General features: G+C 39.5%; 3 protein-coding genes and 1 pseudogene across 3 annotated transcripts in view; 3 read left to right on the top strand and 1 right to left on the bottom strand.

Annotated features, from left to right (window-relative positions):
- The window catches only part of LOC101307503, a 10,482-nt gene extending 5,585 nt beyond the window's left edge, over window positions 1-4,897 (bottom strand). Inside the window, exons 1-14 of the mRNA XM_004301015.1 lie at window positions 4,653-4,897; window positions 4,474-4,567; window positions 4,008-4,209; window positions 3,782-3,923; window positions 3,556-3,656; window positions 3,405-3,468; window positions 2,921-3,034; window positions 2,269-2,489; window positions 1,734-1,788; window positions 1,542-1,625; window positions 1,095-1,290; window positions 868-970; window positions 345-399; window positions 222-266 (exon numbers count right to left, since the gene is read on the bottom strand). Coding sequence (XP_004301063.1) covers window positions 222-266; window positions 345-399; window positions 868-970; window positions 1,095-1,290; window positions 1,542-1,625; window positions 1,734-1,788; window positions 2,269-2,489; window positions 2,921-3,034; window positions 3,405-3,468; window positions 3,556-3,656; window positions 3,782-3,923; window positions 4,008-4,209; window positions 4,474-4,567; window positions 4,653-4,826 — 1,650 coding nt within the window. The 5' untranslated portion in view covers window positions 4,827-4,897. The remainder of the gene's footprint in view (window positions 1-221; window positions 267-344; window positions 400-867; window positions 971-1,094; window positions 1,291-1,541; window positions 1,626-1,733; window positions 1,789-2,268; window positions 2,490-2,920; window positions 3,035-3,404; window positions 3,469-3,555; window positions 3,657-3,781; window positions 3,924-4,007; window positions 4,210-4,473; window positions 4,568-4,652) is intronic.
- Window positions 4,898-5,544: 647 nt separating this feature from the next.
- Window positions 5,545-6,577, top strand: LOC101307216 (annotated as a pseudogene).
- Window positions 6,578-13,874: 7,297 nt separating this feature from the next.
- LOC101306927 (cytochrome P450 71A1-like) lies at window positions 13,875-16,965 on the top strand. The gene is made up of 3 exons (XM_004301014.1): window positions 13,875-13,910; window positions 14,863-15,522; window positions 16,132-16,965. Exons 1-3 carry the CDS (start codon window positions 13,875-13,877, stop codon window positions 16,963-16,965), a joined length of 1,530 nt encoding a protein of 509 aa, XP_004301062.1.
- Window positions 16,966-19,875: 2,910 nt separating this feature from the next.
- The window catches only part of LOC101306639 (cytochrome P450 71A1-like), a 2,294-nt gene continuing 1,120 nt past the window's right edge, over window positions 19,876-21,049 (top strand). Inside the window, exon 1 of the mRNA XM_004301013.1 lies at window positions 19,876-20,570. Coding sequence (XP_004301061.1) covers window positions 19,890-20,570 — 681 coding nt within the window. The 5' untranslated portion in view covers window positions 19,876-19,889. The remainder of the gene's footprint in view (window positions 20,571-21,049) is intronic.

The following is a 21,049-nucleotide window of genomic DNA, read 5'->3' as shown; positions in this document are numbered from 1 at the left end:
ATGGCAAGCCAATTTATTGACTGAGTTTTTTTTTTTTTTTTTACTATCTAGTCAATTTTTCTCTTAAGAGAAATGATAATAAACTCCTAGTATAAGGTCATAACCATGCACATCAATTATTTTCATCCCATCTGTAAAACCAATAGTAGATAATGTAGAACAGGGCAACAAGAGTTGAACAAAAATGTACACATGTATATTTAACCCCAAAAAAAAAGTACCTGCAGCTTAACTTTGATGTCCAAAACCATACATTCCCTTTCAGCCTGAATGAACAATATTACACTAGTTAACGAAAGCTCTAAAGTAACCTACTAGATATCATGTAGGAGTATAGGACTTACAGCCCGCTCCAATGGATCTGATTTGGGGTCTTTACCAGTAAGGACAGAAGGTGCGCTGAGAGAACCAAGGAAAATTAGAAACAGCAATAAGATGTAATTTAATAAGCCTGCAACTCTATAAAGCAATTTTTATTCATCATATCCAACTTCAGATGTCCAACTCTTTTGGCTCCTTTCCAAGCCAAGATGAATGTAACTAGAGTCCAAAATCCAATTAATCCAGTACTCCCAAATGAATGCAAGAGACGATTTATTACATATATATAGCCACCATTATTTACCATATACCGCAAACTAGTCCTATGAGATGTGATTGCCTTTATTCTACAGAAGGAACTGGTGGTACCAAAGGTTTGTGTCAATTATTTACTGTCGGAATCCAAGGACAATATGTCTCTATAGTTTCAGACATTTCAAAGAGTCCCACATATGTTACAGCTCTAAAGCAAAATTTCCAGATTGACTGAAAACAACAATAATAAACAAACTGTGGTATTCATCTACAATAGCATGCGATTTATACCTAGCAGATAAACCACTTGCTGCAGCAAGAGTTTGCTTCCTTTTTTCTTCTTCCTCTTCTGTCCTGATGTTTGAGGGAAACCTGTCATAAGTGTATGTGCCACCTGTCCCTAAGAATCCAGAGAAAGGAGATAAAATAAACACCATAGCAAACTCTAACTATCTGAAATATTTGCTTCTCTTTGTATCTCTTGCAATTTTAAATCAACAGCAACATCACAAATTTACCTGATGTTCCCACATCTGTATCTGCAATTGTTATAATCTCAGGCTCCACTGAATTTGAAGGAAGAATTGAAATAGGATTTTGGCCCCTTCCCAGTGCATCTTGTAACTTGTCAAGTAGGTTATTGTTGTTTTCATCAGAACCCAAACCTCTTTCCAGATAATCCATGAAACCATGTGATTCCAGAAATTGTGTCAGCTGTAAATACCAACAAAGAATAAGTATACCACTAGCAGCAGAAGGTCATATGTTAAATTTTGAAAAGCAACACTTATCAACAAATGCAGACCCCTATTTTCATTCTGACCAACAGTAAGAATAGTCATTAAATACAATTACAACTACAGTGGTAACAACAATTACTAGAATAATGAGTATAGCAATTATATGTACCCATAATTAATCAAAATAATCAAAGATCAAGATAGGTGCTGTGAACAAGTATATACCATGGGTTCTGGGGGTTGCTGAGTTGAACGAGAGCGCATCTTCAAGTATGCTTGAACGTTGAAGACGTGAGTAGCAGAAAGTTCCTTTGGGTCAGAAATAATTTAACTAAATAAATTTCAAAGAATCTACAAATATCAACTATTAAAAACCAGATTCAATTAACATCAGAAATAAGATAAAGAGTTTCATACTATGAAGTTCCGATAACCACTTAAAAGCGATGCAAAGAACTTTAAGAACACTAATCTGCACAAGAAATCAAATGCAAAAATAAGAGTCCAAACTATAATGTGGCATACGATGTATAATCTACCCATTTCAGTCTATCAAGAATTTACTGCATGTTAATCAATTAAAGGCATTTCTAGTTCATATTCCAAAATAAGTGGAAAAGACTAACATCAAAAGAGTGTATTCTTGGATTGCTTTGAGAATCTGAAGATAATATTATAAATAATTGTCTCAAATATGTAGACCTCTGATTCAACCCTTCAGTGCTTCTGATTATGTGGAGGTAGTCAGGTAGTCAGTTAAGCAAGAAAAAAAAAGGTAATCATTTTATAACAGAACTGCAATTAGACAACAGAAGTGGCGCCCTTACAGGGCAGCGACGATTTATATGGACGAGAAAATGACATCATCCAGCAAATCATTTTACTGAAGTACTTATACAATTAAGGGGAGTGATAAGGACTTCATAGAGATTGACTTGGCACCCAAGCTTACCTAAGTTGTAGTTCATGATCCTCTCCCCAAGGTTTGTTGCCAAGTTTAGGATATTGCTCGGATGAATTGAAAAGACCATCCTTCATCAGATCTATCCCCACAACATTGGGATACAATAGCTGCGTTAGATCCTGACGTAAACAGCTTAGTTCTGGCTCAGGAATAGAAGGTATATCTTCTGTTGTTGTGATACGATTGAACTCAAGGTCCACAATAACTACCTAGAACCATGGTGAATGACAACAAAACATATTGTAATTAGCATAAATATTTCATATATATAATATAAAGAAAAACTTCATTATCTTTTCATTTTTACAGATAATTTCCATTTCCACAGTTGCATAACAACATTCATCACTAGCTAGATCATTGATCTACATAAAATATCCAAATAGCAAAATCAACGTCATTAAAAATGTCTTCAAAGTATAGGAAGTTCTTGGAAAGAGCCAAGAAAATAACTGTTCTTCTGTAAAGAATTCGTACAGTGTTTTAGGATCTAAACTTCTCAAAAATAAAAAATAAAAAGAGCATACAGTTGTTTTATGTTTACTAAAATAGCTGAAATATAGAATGCATAAAAACTACAAATATCTTTTTCAACCCTAATATGTATAAACGATAAGGCAGTTTCTTGAAAAGAACTTACACCATCCATTGCTAGAGTAGATGTATCAACACCTGAATGAAGACCCATCATATACGGTGTGGGGGCATCAATATAGTCTACTCCACTGAAAAAGAGTAACGGAATGTAGACTTGCTTCCACATAAAAAAAAACATGCACAAATTAGACAAGAGTCAAATACAAGATGTATCAGAAAATAAATACTACACAATTGAAATTTCGGTATTCAAATATACATACACATACACACAAGCATTTTTTGTTTGTAAGAGTTCAAAATAGAGAAGCTATGTTGTTTAGAGAAGAAATGACAATTATTAGAGAAATAAGGAAGATCACATAACAAATTGGACAAGAAGTCCATCAAGCACAAAAGACCTGTTAAAGCAAATAGAAACCCCACTAAGCCAGCCTACGGCTACAAGAAACAAACTAACTAAGCATATGTCTTGAGCAGCATTTTGCCAGGGAAACAAAAAGTCGTTGACTAAGAATGAAGCTTACCTGCCACCGAAATGGATAAATTAAATAGCAAATAGCTTCTGATGCAAGGGTCAAAAGGGAATATCTGCCAAAAGTAGGACAAAAAGTTAACTAAAGGATGTGGGAGTACACAGCTGAGAAAGCAAGATGAGAACTTGTTCCAGGTTCGTACTTGTGTGACCGGATCAAAATCCTTCTTTCAAGCAGCACGGCTGTGAAAAATTTAATCAAGTTGTCAACATCTAGACACTGTACCAATGGCTGAAACGATATCTGCATGAATGAAATGTAGTACATGACAACCAAAGTCAATATCCAACAGCAGCAAGAAGTACATTTACACCAGCAAAATGTAGAGGCACACAACTGAGAAGGGAAGAAGAAGTTAGAGGCTGTACATCAACATGGGGGAGCCCATCCTTTGGTGGAGTCTCCACAGAAAGCAGAACATTGTCGATAGCGAACAAAACTCGATCTTTTCCAGGGGTAGGCAGAGGTACATTGGATACCATAGATGCAATGATATCCCATAATGGTTTGCTGTAAATGTTGCAGAAACATGAATGTGACAGGAGTATCAAAAGACCACCAAAACTCACCACTACGAGACTAAGAGATTCTTACCTGCTTCCGCTAGAGGAAAAACAGAGAGCAAACAACTCCTCGAGTACATTTTTAAGTAAACGGAGACTAGGTGACCGCGAAACTAGACATATACATTTTTCAGCAAATGAATTTGCCGGTATACAATAAGCTTCCGCAATATCCTCACTCACTGGATCCCGGAAAGCAATGCAACTAACATAGATTTTTGAACCATCACCCTCTGCACCATTACGAACAGCATTTAGAGAAGAGTATTTGCTTGGCTACATGCACACAGCAATGGCTCTGTTCTAAGGAATTTTTAAGCATACTAATCGAAACAACAACTCATTTAATCGATCAAATTTCTGCTAAAGCTTAATCCTAGCCCTAATTAATCTTCATTCTAGCTTCTACATCGATTCCTCAAGCTTAATTACAGTAAACGACATCGTTTAAGAGCAGAGTGAAGCAAAATAGGCCAGAGAGCTCAAGGCATTCATACCAGTAAGAACAATGGGATAGCTCCGCGGAAACGTCGTCGCATCGTTAGCATCAAACCCCGAGGAGTAGAACGAAACGCCAGCTGGCAGCACACACTGTAGAAATCCACAACCGGAATTAGAATTAGCCGATTCCGGCGAGAGAGAGCAAAGCGAAAACGGCGGCGTTTAGGTAACTTACGGTGGGGAGCTGAGGCGGCGGAGGAGGATAGAGAGTGTGGTTGGCGGGAGGGAACTGGTCGAGCAAAGACGGGAGGTACATTTCGGCGAAGCCGTGGAATCCTCTGCCGCCGTCGAGGGTTCGAATCTCCGGCCCGATGCCGCAGACGACGAAGTGCTCGAAGATCTGAGCCATTGGTTGGATCGGTCAACGGTCAACGATCCTCTCTCTGTCTCAGAGATCTGGTTCCACAGCTAGTCGGAGACGATTGGTTATAGTAGTAATAATGGTTTTAACAGAAGCAGAGTAGAATTCTGGGTCTTCATTGTAACTGCAACTCTGTAAATTTGAATCTATCATGGTTTTCACTTTTGACCCTGGAAATTATCTGATACCATTTGGGTCGGGTCGGATCATCAGCAAAAGAGTGTCTGGTTTAAAAATGGGCCTAATTGCAGTTGGGTTAGGTCCAGCTAGTTCACGCACAACTAGGAGCTCCCAAATTGTAGTATACATATGGGAGGCAAGATCATTATTGTCCCACGTATCCAACTTATCTACGGATATGTATCCCGCCATATCCGGTCTATTCCGGCAGTCCCCAGAAGTTTCCGGCCGTACCAAAGTGTTCCCGGTGCCTTGATGATTCATAATCTGTTATCGAAAACACGTCAAAATCAGCCGAAAACGCGTCAGAAACGCGTCTGTAAATAAATTGGATAGTGGGGCAAAACTGACTCTTCATCTTAGTGTGTGAGTGTTTAGTTTACAACTATAGGGTCGAAAAGTCATTATTGCCCCACCGTATATGACATTTTTCGACCGTCACCAGCCGTTTTTGGCCATACCAGAGCGTGTCCAGTGCCTTGTAATTTTAAAATATGTTCTCGAAAACACCGTAAACACGTCGAAAATGGCCGGAAACACATCAGAAACGTTTGGAAACGCATCTGTAAATAAATTGGATGGTGAGGGTAATACTGACTTTTATTAGGTATTTAGCTACTATAACGCATCTGGGAAGTTATTTATTACAGGGATTGAGTGATTGACTAAGCGAGTGAAGAGAGCTAGTAAGACGGACGATCAACTCTTGGACAAGATAATTGACGACCATGAAGTTGCTGCGGAAACTAGGAGTGACAAGGCCAGCATGAGGACTTTGTAGACGTGTTGCTTTCCTTAACGAACCAACCGTTGAACCCGAATGATGAGCAAGTTCATATTATTGATCAAGAAAATGTGAAGGCCATCTTACTTGACATGATCACAGCGACTTTTGATACCTCAACCACATCGATTATTTGGAGCCTTGCAGAGCTCATGATGCATCCAAGGGTCATGAAGAACCTCCAAGAAGAGCTCCAAACTGTGGTTGGTATGGATCGAATGGTGCAAGAGTTTGATTTGCCCAAGCTGGGTTACTTGAATATGGTGATCAAGGAGAGCATGAGGCCACACCCAGTTGGTCTAATACTAGGGCCATATGAATCCATCGAGGACATTACAATCGATGGATACAACATACCCAAGAATTCGAGGATCATAGTAAACGTTTGGAGCATTATAAGAGATCCCAACATTTGGTCGGAAAATGTGGGGGAATTTTATCTTGAATGGTTCATGAATAGCATGTAGACCTCTTGGGACATAAATTTGAGCTCATACCATTTGGGTCTGGGCAAAGAGGGTGTTCAGGTATGTAGTTAGGCTAGCCACATTTAGGCTAGTTCTCGCATAGCTGGTTCATTGCTTTAACTAAGTGGGAGCTCCCAAATGGCATGCTACCTCAAGAACTGGACATGTCCGAGTGCGAGGTTTTTGGTTTATCAATGTCAAAAGGAAAACTTAGACCAAAAAAAAAATGTCAAAAGGAAAACACTAGCTTGTCAAGCCAATTTATAGTCTTATGTAGGTTATATTTTCAATGTGATAATTTTATGTAGTTTGTTGGATTTCAACAAGCATTCATCCACATCTATTATTATGCAGCTTAAAAATTATGCGTAATGCAATTAACAATTTAACGTATGAATCCATCAGTATTGTTGTTTGCATTATGTAACAACAGTATATGTTCATTACATATACACTTGATTAGGGTAGTCAAGAGCAAGGTTCTTTGGTATGAACTCTAATTATGCAAATACCACTAGCTAGTTCATTTTAAGCCTATGTTCTTTAGTGATCTTCCAAACAATTAAAGAGTACAAATCTGTATCTTCTAAGAAAATATAAGAGCGCTACTCAATTCCATAGTCTTCAGAATACAATCTGCATGCACGATTTGGAGCAACGCGGCAGGGTTCTCCACTCAGTCCACTGCACTGTGGATGGAAGTCAGGGCCGGGACTGCTATGGTGGTCAGTTGCTAAAACGCTGGTGGACGTCGACGTGGAGACTGATGGACAGCCGGCAATGACAGTGGTTCGGCGGCCGGGATCAATGAAGTAGAATTGGGGGCCAAGATATGTTAGTATGCAGATATGTAGGCTATAATTTTACTTGAGAAGTAACATGTTGATTGTATTCAAAACTAGTCTAATGTCGTAATGCTCCTTGTGCATATGGCAGATTGGACCATTCACCTTCATATGCTGTCATGACTCATGATCGTACGATTTAGCTAGCATTAGGACTTGTCAGCTGTGCTGTCATGATCGACCAAAGGTACCTTGTCCAAAAGGTAAGTTAGTTAGTATTGACACGGAGGTTCTTCCCTCCACTGAATGAAGGATCACCAACGGTCCATTTAACAGCGCGTGGGCGCGTGGGATCCATACTTCTTGTGTGTTAAAAAAAAGTCGTTGTTCATGCTGCAGTAAAAAGAAGGTTTGTCCAGAATGAAGAAAAAAAAACGCCGACGAACCAATTAAGATTGTTTGATCTAATCGGCTTGCTTATAAACGGCGTTTTCTCATCGGGTTTTTTGGAGGCATCAGCGACGAACTTGCGGGATCACTTGGTGGTCTGGGAGACTTGGATCCAAATTTGCCAACCAGCAGCATTATGCTGGTCATAGCACCACCCAACGAGGTGCTGACACGTGTGTTGCTTAATCTCTTCACAAAGCAAATTAAATGGTTAACCTGATATTTAGAAAGAAAAAAAAAGAAAACTCTCCCTCTATACCTCACTTCTTGTCCCCGCTGGAAACTACCACAATACTGATAGCCATGGCATCAGAAGCTAGCAAAGCTTTGATTTCTAGGGTTTGAAGGAAAAGAATAAGAGACGAACAGAGAGAATAACAGAGCTCAATTCTTTCTATTTAACAAAATGAATCCAGGTTCCAAAAGAGAGAGAGAGAGTTTTGATATTTATACAAGCTGATGCACTAACAGACAACAGAAAACACAGCTGTACTAATGACACGTGTTACTCTCTTATAGGACATTATTATAATTCTGTTACAACAGAATAACAGCTAGGTTAATATGAGAAATACTATCAACACCCTCCCTCAAGCTCAGCTAGGGAAGCTAGTCTGAGATTGACACAGTGAGTCTTAAAGAGAGGAGATGCCAAGCCCTTTGTGAGAATGTCAGCAGTTTGCTCTGTGGTAAGGATATAAGCCAAACGAAGATCATTACGTTGAACACGTTCTCGAACAAAATGGAAATCATTGTCTAAGTGCTTGATTTTGGATTGGAAGACAGGATTAGAAGCAAGAGCCAAGGCTGACAAGTTGTCACACTTAAGAAGTGGAGCATAAGGAATAGAGATATGCAGATCACATAGGAGATGCCTGATCCAACTAATCTCAGCAGCAGTGTTTGCTAAGCTTCTGTATTCAGACTCAGTAGAGCTTCGAGAGACTGTCCCTTGTTTCTTAGACTGCCAAGAAATAGGACCAAACCAAGATAAACAACAAAGCCAGTTGTTGATCTCTTTTGAATAATCTCACCAGCCCAATCTGCATCACAGTAGGCTTTAACACTAACAGTATTAGGCATGGCACCAGATGAGCTATAGAAGATACCTTTGTTCAAAGTACCCTTTAGATATCGTAAAATTCTCTTGACAGCAGCATAATGAACATCTGTAGGTCTTGTCATAAATTGGCATACAGTATTGACAGAGTATGCAATATCTGGACGAGTAAATGTTAAGTATTGCAAAGCACCTACTATACTTCTATAGACAGTAGGGTCTGGTAATGGTGTACCTTGATCTGCAGTCATTTAAGAATGTGGAAGACAAGGAGATGAACATGTATTCATTGATGCCATTCCAGACCTGCTCAGAAGATCAGTAGCATACTTGGTTTAAGTGAGAAGAATTCCCTTGTGAATTCTTGTTACTTCTAAACCTAAGAAATATGACAATGGTCCAAGATCTTTCATGTCAAATACTAAACTCAACTCAGTAATAACCTCTTGAATACCGAGTGCATCTGAGCTAGTAATCACTATGTCATCTACATATAAAAGTAAAGCTACCATTCCTGCTGGTGTATGTCTTATAAAAAGACTTGGATCAGAATGAGAGAATGAGAATCCCAAGCTTGGTAGAAAGCTGGTGAATTTCTCATGCCAAGCTCTTGGAGCTTGCTTTAGCCCATAAAGAGATTTCTGAAATAAACAAACATGATTAGGAAAATTAGGATCCTCAAAACCTTTTGGTTGAGACATGTAAACCTCCTCCTTCAGATCACCATGTAAAAAGGCATTCTTCACATCAAGTTGCCTTAATTCCCAATTATTCATTGCAGCAAGAGCTAAGAGAACTCTAACTGTGCTATGTCTCACAACAGGGCTAAAAGTTTCATCATAATCCAGCCCTTTAGATTGACTAAAACCTTGAGCCACTAACCTTGCTTTATATCTTGACACACTGCCATCAGGATTCCTCTTGACTTTGAAAATCCATTTGCTCCCTACAATATTCATGTTAGGAGGACAAGGGACCAAAGTCCAAGTACCTTGTTTCTGTAGAGCCTCTATTTCCTCTAACATAGCCTGATCCCACTCCTTTCTTCCTGATGCTGCTCGAAAAGTTTTAGGCTCAAAAATCTCACTAACATCAGTGATAGCAGTGAAGCCACTAAAATAAGGATATTCTGAGTAAAGCTGTTGTTGAGCTATAGCTAAGTAACAGTAGAAATCTTCAAAAGTCTTCTTCTGTACTATACCATTCTTGGCTCGAGTCAGCATAGAATGAGTATTATAGTCTTGATCAACTATAAAGGAAAGCTCCGGAGGAATGTCTGTATCCAAATTGCCACCATATTGTAAAACATTCAGATGATGTGCACCAAGGACTGAAATGTCATTTTCAGTAACAGGATTTGCTGAAATTGGAGCTGACACTGAATGAACCTCTGAATCCATTGCAGAGAAATCCACATTAACAAGAGTATCATTCTGAATAGAAGAAATGATAGATGCAACATTGGAGTCAATGTTTACAGGTGAGCTCTCACTAGGAAAATTATTAACAACATTATCCTCAAGAACAACACTAGTAGAATGAAGAGCAGCATTTTCAGTAGAAGAATTGCCCAAACCAGCAGAAGTATCATTCACAGTGCCACCATGATGGTGAGTATCATTATTAACATCCAATGAATCAACAGTGTTCCCAATATCATGAGAATTCGTTGTATAAGTATCATTCATGCTATCATCAGCAATGCTACCAGTAGCTGTCTCAGATAAAGAGACTGGAGAAGAATGGACAGGCATCCATGGTGGAGAAAGAGTAGTGGAAGAGGAAGAAGATGGAAAGAATGTGGCTGGATCAATAGGAGCAGAATGAGAGAAATTAGAAGTTTGAAAAGGAAAGACCGTCTCATCATGGACAACATGTCTTGACATCCAAAGCCTGTTTTGAGAAATACTATAGCAAAATACCCCTTTGTACCCTAAAGCATATCCCAGAAAAACACATTGAGTTGTTCTCGGATCCAATTTATCAGAATTGTAGGGCTTGAGATAAGGGTAACAGCTTGAACCAAAAATTTTGAAATGAGAAAGATCTGGAGGATGATGAAAGAGCAGCTCATAGGGAGAAAACATTTTTAAAGTCTTGCTAGGCATTCTGTTAATGAGGTAACAAGAATGTGCAATACTATGAAACCAGAACTGCTTTGGAATTTTAGCAGTAGACATCAAAGAAATAGCAGTTTCGACAAGATGTCTATTCTTTCTCTCTGTTATCCCATTTTGTTGTGGGGTATGAGGGCAAGTAATCTGATGAATGATGCCTTTCAAGGCATGAAAATTATGAAAAGCCTTGCTATTGAATTCACCACCACCATCAGTTTGAAATATTTTTATGGAAGATTGAAATTGGTTTTCCACAAAGGCATGAAATTTTACAAAAGTGGCAAGAACATCAGATTTATTGATTAAAGGAAAGATCCATACAAAACGAGTACAGTCATCAATAAAAGTGACATAATACCTATGCCCCTCAATTGACAAACATGGAGCTGGACCCCATACATCAGAATGTAACTTATGAAAAGGTACAGATGATTTTGCATCAGAACTAAGAGAAGATAGTCTGTGCATCTTGCCTTCTAAACAGAAAGAGCAACCTGAACTAGGAATTTTGATTTGAGATTTTTCTAACATTGTTGACAAAACCTGAGGAGAAGGATGACCCAATCTTTGATGCCATAAGGAAAAATTTGATGAAGCTGTGATGACAAAGGCAGATGGAGATATTTGAGCAATAGAAAAAGCAAGAGGAGTGTTGAAAAGAAACAAGCCTTCCTCACTACTCTTTCCTTGGTAGAGAACTGTTTTGGATGCCTTGTCCTGCAAAGCAATATTCGTTTCATCAAGAGTAATAAAACAATTATTATCTCTGCATAATTTTGTAAATGACAATAGATTCATTGCCAAATCAGGAACATGGAGAACTTGATTGAGCTGCAACACATGATCAGCAGGTTTTATAGGACTAGAACCAGTGTGAGTGATATTTAAACCTGTACCATTACCAATAGTTATCTTGTTGTCTGAAGAGTAGGGCTAAGCAATGGTAAGATTTCTCAACTCTGAGGTCATGTGGTGAGTAGCACCAGAATCTCCTACCCAAACTTCATTTGTGGACTGAGAATGAGAGGCTGGACCATTGCTAGAAGAAGAGGCACCACTGTTAGGATTAAATCCACCAGGAAATGGAGAGTGAGAAGAACCATGAGAAACAACATAACCTTCTCCTTGACTGTGATGAAATGTTCCAGAACCATTTCCACTAGTCTGAGCTGTAAGAGCAGTGAGAGTTGAAGGAGGATCAGACCCTCGATAAGCAAAGTTGGTTCTATGAGAACAGTTTAGGGCAATGTGACCCTTAAGTCCACATATCTGACAGGTTGGAATGGATTGAGAGGGATGTCCATCAGGTACATCTATCCTATAGAAACAGTTTGCAGCTGTATGACCTCTCTTGGAACAAATTTGACATTCAGGTGCAGGACCATTACTTGCATTAGGAAAAGTCTGTCTACGCTGCTCTTGTGGCTGCTGAGGCTTATAGTCAGGGTTTTGATAACATGTACTGGTAAGATGACCATGCTTGCCGCAAATTTGGCATTTGTGAATTTTGAAACAGGTATCCACAGTATGTCCTCTTTTCCCACATACTGAACATTCAACTGCACTTGTGTTACCATTGTACTTGTTATCTTTAGACTTGCCTTCTGTTCTAGAGTTATTCCAACCTCTATTCCCATCTCTTGAGCCTTGATCATTTCTAGCAACCATAGCAGACATATGGGATATGAGAGAAAAGCTTCCTTTTATTCTTCTTTCAGCAGACAACAACTGAGACCTCAAATCTCGCAGAGAAATAGGAGTTTCTCTTCCTTCAATGACAGTTCTCACAGTAGAAAATTCATCAGGTAAGCCATTCAAAATCATAATGATTATATCTTCATTTGGAATAGATACTCCCACAGATAAAAGCTGGTCCCTTGCATTTTTTACTCGCTGCAAATACTTCTCAATTGATTCACTGCCTTTGCGCAAAGTCTGAAGTTCAGTTTTCAGTTGCATGATGCTAACTCTTGAAACAGCAGAAAATCGCTCTTGAAGAGCAATCCAGGCTTGCCTGGAAGTCTTGCAACCAATTATCACATCTATAACATCTTCATCAAGGGTTGCCATTAATAAACTCAAAAGAGCCATATCAGTTTGCTTCCATGTTCTATAAGCAGCTGTTTCCTCATTTATAACTTCTCCTGCTAAAGTAAGGGCATATCTGGGAGGTGCAACCTTTGAACCATCAAAATAGCCAAAAAGGCCATTTTCAGCAAGATTTGATTGAAACTGAAAACTCCATTTGATGAAGTTTCTCTCTCCAAGACGCATAGTGATGATACTCAGCAAGGAATGAACATCAGAATGAGTGATAGTTTGAGAAGCCATTTCTGTTGATCACAATACAAAATTACCAACAGAGCTCACAAAAGAATTTCTCAACCTATACCTCCAATGATTAACTCTGCACTGCTTACTTGTTCCAAAAAACAACAAGTTCTACCACTTCTCTCTTAATGAAGATCACAAGAACAGACTGATAAAACCTAGAAAACTTCTGAGCCAAGAAACTGTAATATCTAAAATCTTCTTGACTTGCACTATTACCAACTTATCATTCCACTGAACATAGTCAAATCTTTGTATAACAAACTTATCATTCCACTAAACATAGTCAAATCTTTATATAACACTGAAAGAGATACACAATGTACGCAAGAATTGCTCAAAAATCTGAACCATTTTACAAAAGATCACAGCAAAGTGCAAACTAGCTCTATACGATTCAACAATCACTGAAAACTGCTCGGATTTGTTCACAAAATTGAACAATAGCTCTATATATTCCCAGATTTACTTCGATTTACTCCAAAGGCTCAAACACTTTGATAGCAAGCTCTATATACTCCTATTTTTTTTATTTTTTTTTTACTCAGATTTACTCAGGCACAAGATCTACTCAGAAATTTGACAACAATCTCTATATACTCCAATTTTCACTCCAATTTACGCCAAAAACTCAAGATCTACTCACAACAACAGTAAAAATCAACAGGATTCACCTGAAAGAGAGAACCGAAACCTTAGAGAAAGCTTTGATGACGAAAGCACCTCTAGACGCAGCTCAACTTTGCTCAACTTGGCACAAAGCTAGATCTGAACATAGAAACAAAGAGAACGATCAGTAGAGTATGCGGAAGCATAGCATAACAGGTCTAGGATCTATGGTAGCTCTGACACTATGATAGCCATGGCATCAGAAACTAGCAAAGCTTTGATTTCTAGGGTTTGAAGGAAAAGAATAAGAGACGAACAGAGAGAATAACAGAGCTCAATTCTTTCTATTTCACAAAATGAATCCAGGTTCCAAAAGAGAGAGAGTTTTGATATTTATACAAGCTGATCCTGATGCACTAACAGACAATAAAAAACACAGCTGTACTAATGACACGTGTTACACTCTTATAGGACATTATTATAATTCTGTTACAACAGAATAACAGCTAGGTTAATATGAGAAATACTATCAACAAATACCACCCACCCCGCCGGAAACTACCACCCACCCCACTACCTTTACCTATGATCATACCCAAAATTTCCCACCAGCAGTCCATCTTTCCAGTCCTTCACCGTTTTCGTCCTCGAAGCCTGCCCCACTCTTTTCCCTAACGACGCCCACTACCACCCTGTTGTCAAAACCCTCAATCTCGACCCCCCTGTTGAAGACCCCGAGAGGCTCGTGTTCTGCTCCGGCGTTGGCGACGCTGTGGTTGCCGGGTTTGTGTTGTTTTTTTCGAATTATTCAACATTTCTGGGCAAGCCTGGGTTTTATGTGGAGGATTTGTTTGTGAGGGAGTGCTACAGGAGGGAAGGGATGGGGAAGATGCTGCTTTCGACTCTTGCAAGGTTTTGGTAAATAAATTGGTGAATCTTAACAGATTCAAATATACTGCTGGTGGGAAATTTTGGGTATGATCATAGTTAAAGGTAGTGGGGTGGGTGGTAGTTTCCGGCGGGGTGGGTGGTACTGTGGTGGTTTCTGGCGGGGACAAGAAGAGAGGTATAGAGAGAGAGTTTTTTTTTTTTCTTTTCTAAATATCAGGTTAACATTTAATTTGCTCTGTGAAGAGATTAAGCAATACAGGTGTCAGCACCTCGTTGGGTGGTGCTATGACCAGCATAATGCTGCTGGTTGGCAAATTTGGATCCAACATTGAGTCCTCCAACAATGATAGCAATCCGGCCTCCTGGTTCTCCTCGCATGCATCTGGTCACTCATCTCTGCCTCCTCAAAATCAAAACACCAAACACTACCACCCGGCCCTCGACCACTTCCCATAATCGGAAACCTCCACATGCTAGGCAACCTTCCCCATCGAACCCTCCAAAACTTGGCCAAACAATACGGAGATATCATGTCCCTTCGTCTAGGCAATGTTCCTGCCATTGTTATCTCCTCCCCAAAAGCCGCCGAGCCATTCCTCAAAACTCATGACACTAACTTCGCCAGCCGGCCAAAAATCCAAGCCACCGAGTACTTCTACTGCACAAAGGGCATGGCCTTTTCCGAATATGGTCCCTATTGGCGCCATGTGAGGAAGATCTGCACGCTTCAGCTCTTCTGTCCTGCAAAACTGGAGACTTTCGCGCCGCTGCGGAAGGAGGAGCTGGGAGGGTTGGTGGGAAAGCTGAAGAGAGCAGCAGAGGAAGGTGAGGTTGTGGATGTTAGTGAGAAGATTGGTGAGATGAATGAGGACATAACGTATAGGATGGTGTTGGGGTGTAAAAGGGACGATAGGTTTGATCTGAAAGCCATTGTTGAGGAAATATTCTTCTTGGTTGGGGCTTTCAATATTTCTGATTTCATTCCTTCCCTCAGTGCATTTGATATTCAGGTTTGCTAATCCCTACTCTTTCTCTTCGATCATTCATTTATGAACCGATGCAAACCTACAACATAGTAGCTCCGGCTAAATGTACTTTATTTTAGGATGATGTTATTCACACCTTATTTTCTTAAATTGCATTGATAATTTGATATATGAATCGGATCGGAGTTGATCTACTTTTACATGTATCAAACACTAAATTATCAACAAATTCATATATACCATCCCCACTACCTCTTCAAGCTTTTTTGTCTCAACGAACTACATTAGGATCAACAACAATCTAGAAGTCAAACATAGGAAACTATGTTCGTGAAAGTAATGTGAGATGACAGTAGTGACCAGTGCAGTCGTGCAATGTCGTATTTTGCTAGCTGCTAGGTAAAACAATCATATTATAAAAAACCAAATTGTCAATTCAAGCGGATTTCCTTTTCTCGGGGCAGCTAGGCATATTATATTTTTATTGATTTTTTTAAATTTTTTTAGTAAGAATATAATTTTCAATTAGAAGAGACTTGAAGTCTTGACTAGTGTATTAGGTAGCCTTGAATATAATTTTCTATGTTAAGTTTGCTTTCATAATTTGAAAAATTATCAAGGATTTTGACTAAGAGAATAAAGCGATTGAAGAAAGTGAGCAAGACGGCCGATCAACTCTGGGACAAGATAATTGACGATCATGAACAAGCTGCGGAAACTAAGGGTGGTGGAAAACAAGGCCAGCATGAGGACTTTGTAGACGTGTTGCTTTCGTTTACGAAGCAACTGTTGAATCCGAATGATGAGCAAGTTCATTTTCTTGATCGAGAAAATGTGAAGGCCATCTTACTTGACATGATCACGGCTGCTTTCGATACTTCTGCTACAACAATTATTTGGAGCCTTGCAGAGCTCATGAGGCATCCAAGGATCATGAAGCGACTCCAAGAAGAGCTCCAAACTGTGGTTGGTATGGATCGAATGGTAGAAGAGTCTGATTTGCCAAATCTGGATTACTTGGATCTGGTGGTCAAGGAGAGCTTCAGACTACACCCAGTTGCACCCTTGCTCGACCCACATGAATCCATCAAGGACATTACAATCGATGGATACGACGTACCGAAGAAATCGCGACTCATAGTGAATTTCTGGAGCATTGCAAGGGATCCCAATGTTTGGTCGGAAAATGTTGAGGAATTTTGTCCGGAAAGGTTTACGAACATCAACGTATACCGCCAGGGACATCACTATCAGCTCATCCCATTTGGGACTGGCCGAAGAGGATGTCCGGGTATGCAATTAGGGCTAACCACAGTTAGGATAGTTCTGGCACAGCTGGTGCACTGCTTTAACTGGGAGCTCCCAAATGGCATGCTACCTCTAGACTTGGACATGACAGAGAAGTTTGGTTTGTCAATGTCAATGGCCAAACACTTGCTTGCCAAGCCTACATTCCGTCTTATGTAGCTTGTTCATCCATCTGTTATTCGAATAAAAACTAATAAAATGCTTTCTTCAGTACTATTGAAAGCACAATTGGCAATTTCTCAAACATGATTGAATATTGTGAAGAAAAAACATTATTGATGTATGTACATGTCCTATATATGTTTATGATCTACGCAATTGAACGTAATTTTTCGATTTTCATTCTTGTCATATAGGATCAAGGAGCTCCACCATCAAGCAAGAGGAAGAAACAATTGTCCACTCGTTTAGTTGGTTACCAAACATAGCGAACTTCTATATATGTGCTGGAAATTAGATGATGATGGTTGTACCTCTGTTATCGTTTTTAGTTGCTATTAAAAATTTCATGGATCTAGAGGAAAGTAATGTACTCATGTTTGTATGGATTATTTAAATTTGAAATAATGTTTGATAATCAGTTTTGATAATTACAGATGCTCATGTCCATGTCAATTTTTGCTCATGTCCATATCTACAATTAGAGAATCAGTTTTCACAGTTCCTTACGAGCAATATTTTCCAGCTTTGTCGACCATGCATTGCATTAACTTTTATATAACAACTTAGTTGATAAAGTAGGTCTTGCTTTTGCAAAAAGTGAGATGAAACAAACAAGTATTTGCCTGCTTAGATGTGTGTTTTCCAGTTTTGAAAACACAAAATAAGAATAATACATCTAAGAAGTGCTCAAACTACAGATGAAAAATGAAATTAGTACAGATGAAAATCAGCTTTATGGCCTTTGTCAATTAATACCAAAATCATACTCCATGTTAACTTGAACAAAATCTGAAGTCAATATTCAAAAATTGAGCTTGTCATTTCATCAAACACGTTATGTGCGTCCCAAATGCAAAAATATCAAACAGCTGATTTCAAAGTTTAGAAACATCAAATGGTCCTCTTTCATAGCACGCAGTAGGAAATGCAACTGATCCAAATCCCACAGTAACTCTATTCCAAAATCGGCCAAATAGGTTTCAATTACTGAACGATATCATCCATAGTCCTTGGTGAAGAGTAATGCCTGGGAATAGAGCATATGTTCTGAAAGTATGTATCCGGATACCAAATGTAGTGATTCGCAATAGTCCAAGTTCGTCATAGTGATTCGCAACAGAGCATATGTATAGCGCAGCAAATTGATCGACTTAGAAGCAAGAGAGGAAGATAGCAGTTGGACGTGTTATAGCAGAAGACGTAAAACCTCTTTTCTTTTCTTTTTTGTTACGTAGTTGACGGTAGTTTATCAAAGTTAACCATAGGTTAGCTTAAATTAATTCAAGAGTGACGTGTCCTGCTCATACCCTTTAGATTAGATAAAGAGTGTGAATTTTATGAACTTAGACTAACTTCACGGACTCCTCACTTTAGAGGAGCCGGATCCTTCTGTGGCATCAATAACTATGGCCTTATTTTTCCCATCCCGATCCAAGCAGAAGATGGTATTTCCAGAAACTTTCGTAATGTAGATAGGAACATCAAGGGTTCTTATTATTCCACTATCTCCATTAGGTAGACAATACGTGATATGATTCAGGGTTGAATAAATGAAAACACCTTTGTCATCCCAACCACCACTCTTTACACGGATTGTCTCATGAAGAGTGCACTGGTGCACAAGCCTCTTGCTAGCAATAATTATGGCATGTTTGCTCAGCAAGGCAATACTTTCCATGTCGTTAGACCAAACAACATACTTGATGAAGGGGGTTTGAAGTTCACCAAGAACAGTCCTCTGCTGGAGATCAAATATAAACACTGTCGTCTGACCTGCACAGCAAATTACCTGTACCAGCGTAAAATATTGCATCAGCAGCAAAAGGAAGGGGAGTCTGTTTGACAACCTCATTCTTCAAATTCTTTACCAACACAGAGTTGCTGGTTTTCTCAAGCACAGCAAACCTATTCCGTGCTACAAACACAGCTGAACCTCCAACACCTCTTTTAGCATCTTGAGTACTGTCACCCCTTGTAATGCTGTCTCTTGGTATATGAAATACAACTCATAGGATCCCCCGTCCAAGTCTGAGCAAACAAGAATGGCATTTTCTGAAGGACTGTAAGAAAGGGTCCTTGGGCTTTGATTTAAAGTGATAGAACCAGGCCGTCGAATTGGAATAACTTGTGTATCTCATTGGGTTGAAAACTCAATAGTACTTCAAAAAGCGGTCTTTAGCATAGAACAGAGAATCACCACTGACGGCAAAGGCTGGTCTTTCCCTCTCTAACTTAAAGACGATCATCCCACTGTCATGACCTGCTGCTAATAGATTCATTTCAGGGTGAGATGAAAGAATCCAAAAGAGTGTAATAATTGACAATACATTACTCAACGGAACTAATAACTTGGACGATAGGTACCCCCACCACCCCCAATCTCGTAAGTTCCTTTCTTTCACCGTTCCAGTCACCTCAAAGTTCAAACTAGATATAAAACTTGCAAGAAAAGTGATACATAAAATTGTAAAGAAGGCATGAAACAAATTTTGCTTGAGACGAAAGGAAGAGAATCAAACTGTTCATTTTTAGATACGAAGTCAACTAGAATATGTGAAGTAGGTGCCAAAGAGCTACTACCCTACTAATCAATAGTTAACTGTCTACTATTGCAACCAGGAACTGAATTTACAAAGGTGGCTTCCTCCTTAGTGCAGAAAAATTAATAAAGAAGAATGCAAAAATAGCAGTTCATACCATTCATTAAGTTGAGTTTCTGAGGAGCGGATCCACATCCACTCACTTACCCTAGCCCCATCACTCGCCTACCTAACAGACAGCAAACGCCCAACTTTCAAGTCCACGTGCTCAAACTGACAGCGGAGATGTCGGGTGAGCTGAATAATTTTCGGTCAGGACCCATACTTCCCCATTATTTCCTCTCAACTCGCAACTCCACACAGATCAGAAAGCCAGAAACAATGACTCCTCCAACAATGATAGCCATCCTCCTGGTTCTCCTCGCATGCCTTTGGTCACTCATCTCTGCCTTCTCAAAATCAAAACACCAAAAACTACCACCCGGCCCTCGGCCACTTCCCATAATCGGAAACCTCCACATGCTAGGCAACCTTCCCCACCGAACCCTCCAAAACTTGGCCAAACAATACGGAGACATCATGTCCATTCGTCTAGGCAATGTTCCTACCATTGTTATCTCCTCCCCAAAAGCCGCCGAGTTATTCCTCAAAACTCATGACACTAACTTCGCCAGCCGGCCAAAAATCCAAGCCTCCGAGTACTTGTCCTACGGCACAAAGGGCATGGCCTTTTCCGAATATGGTCCCTATTGGCGCCATGTGAGGAAGCTCTGCACGCTTCAGCTCTTCTGTTCAGCGAAACTGGAGGCTTTCGCGCCGCTGCGGAAGGAGGAGCTGGGAGGGCTGGTGGGAAAGCTGAAGAAAGCTGCAGAGGAAGGTGAGGTTGTGGATGTTAGTGAGAAGATTGGAGAGATGAATGAGGGCATAACGTATAGGATGGTGTTGGGATGTAAAAGGGACGATAGGTTTGATCTGAAAGCCATCGTTGAGGAAATGTTCTTCTTGGTCGGGGCTTTCAATATTTCTGATTTCATTCCTTCCCTCAGTGCATTTGATATTCAGGTTTGCTAGCTTCTAATCCCTACTCTTTCCCATAGGCATTTCTCTTCGATCATTCATTTATGAACCGATGCAACCTACAATATAGTAGCTCCGGCCAAATGCACTTTATTTTAGGATCGGATGATATTATTCGCACACTTTATTTTCTTGTATTGCATTGATAATTTGATATATGAGTCGGATCGGAGTTGGTCTACCTTTACATGTATCAAACACTAAATTATCACAAATTTCATACCATCCCCACTAATCTTCAAGCTTTTTTGTGTCTACAAACTACATTAGGATCAACAATCTAGAAGTCAAACATAGGAAACTAAGTTCGTGAAAGTAATGTGAGATCACTGAGATGGCCAGTAATAACCAGTGTAGAGTCATATTTTGCTAGCCACTAGGTAAAACAATCATATTATAAAAAAAAACCAATTAGTCAATTCAGGCAGATTTCCTTTTCTCGGGGTCAGCTAGGCATATTTATT

Source organism: Fragaria vesca, linkage group LG5, assembly GCF_000184155.1.
Source record: "Fragaria vesca subsp. vesca linkage group LG5, FraVesHawaii_1.0, whole genome shotgun sequence".
Taxonomy (NCBI): Eukaryota; Viridiplantae; Streptophyta; class Magnoliopsida; order Rosales; family Rosaceae; genus Fragaria; species Fragaria vesca.
This window is presented reverse-complemented; position numbering and strand designations above follow the sequence as displayed.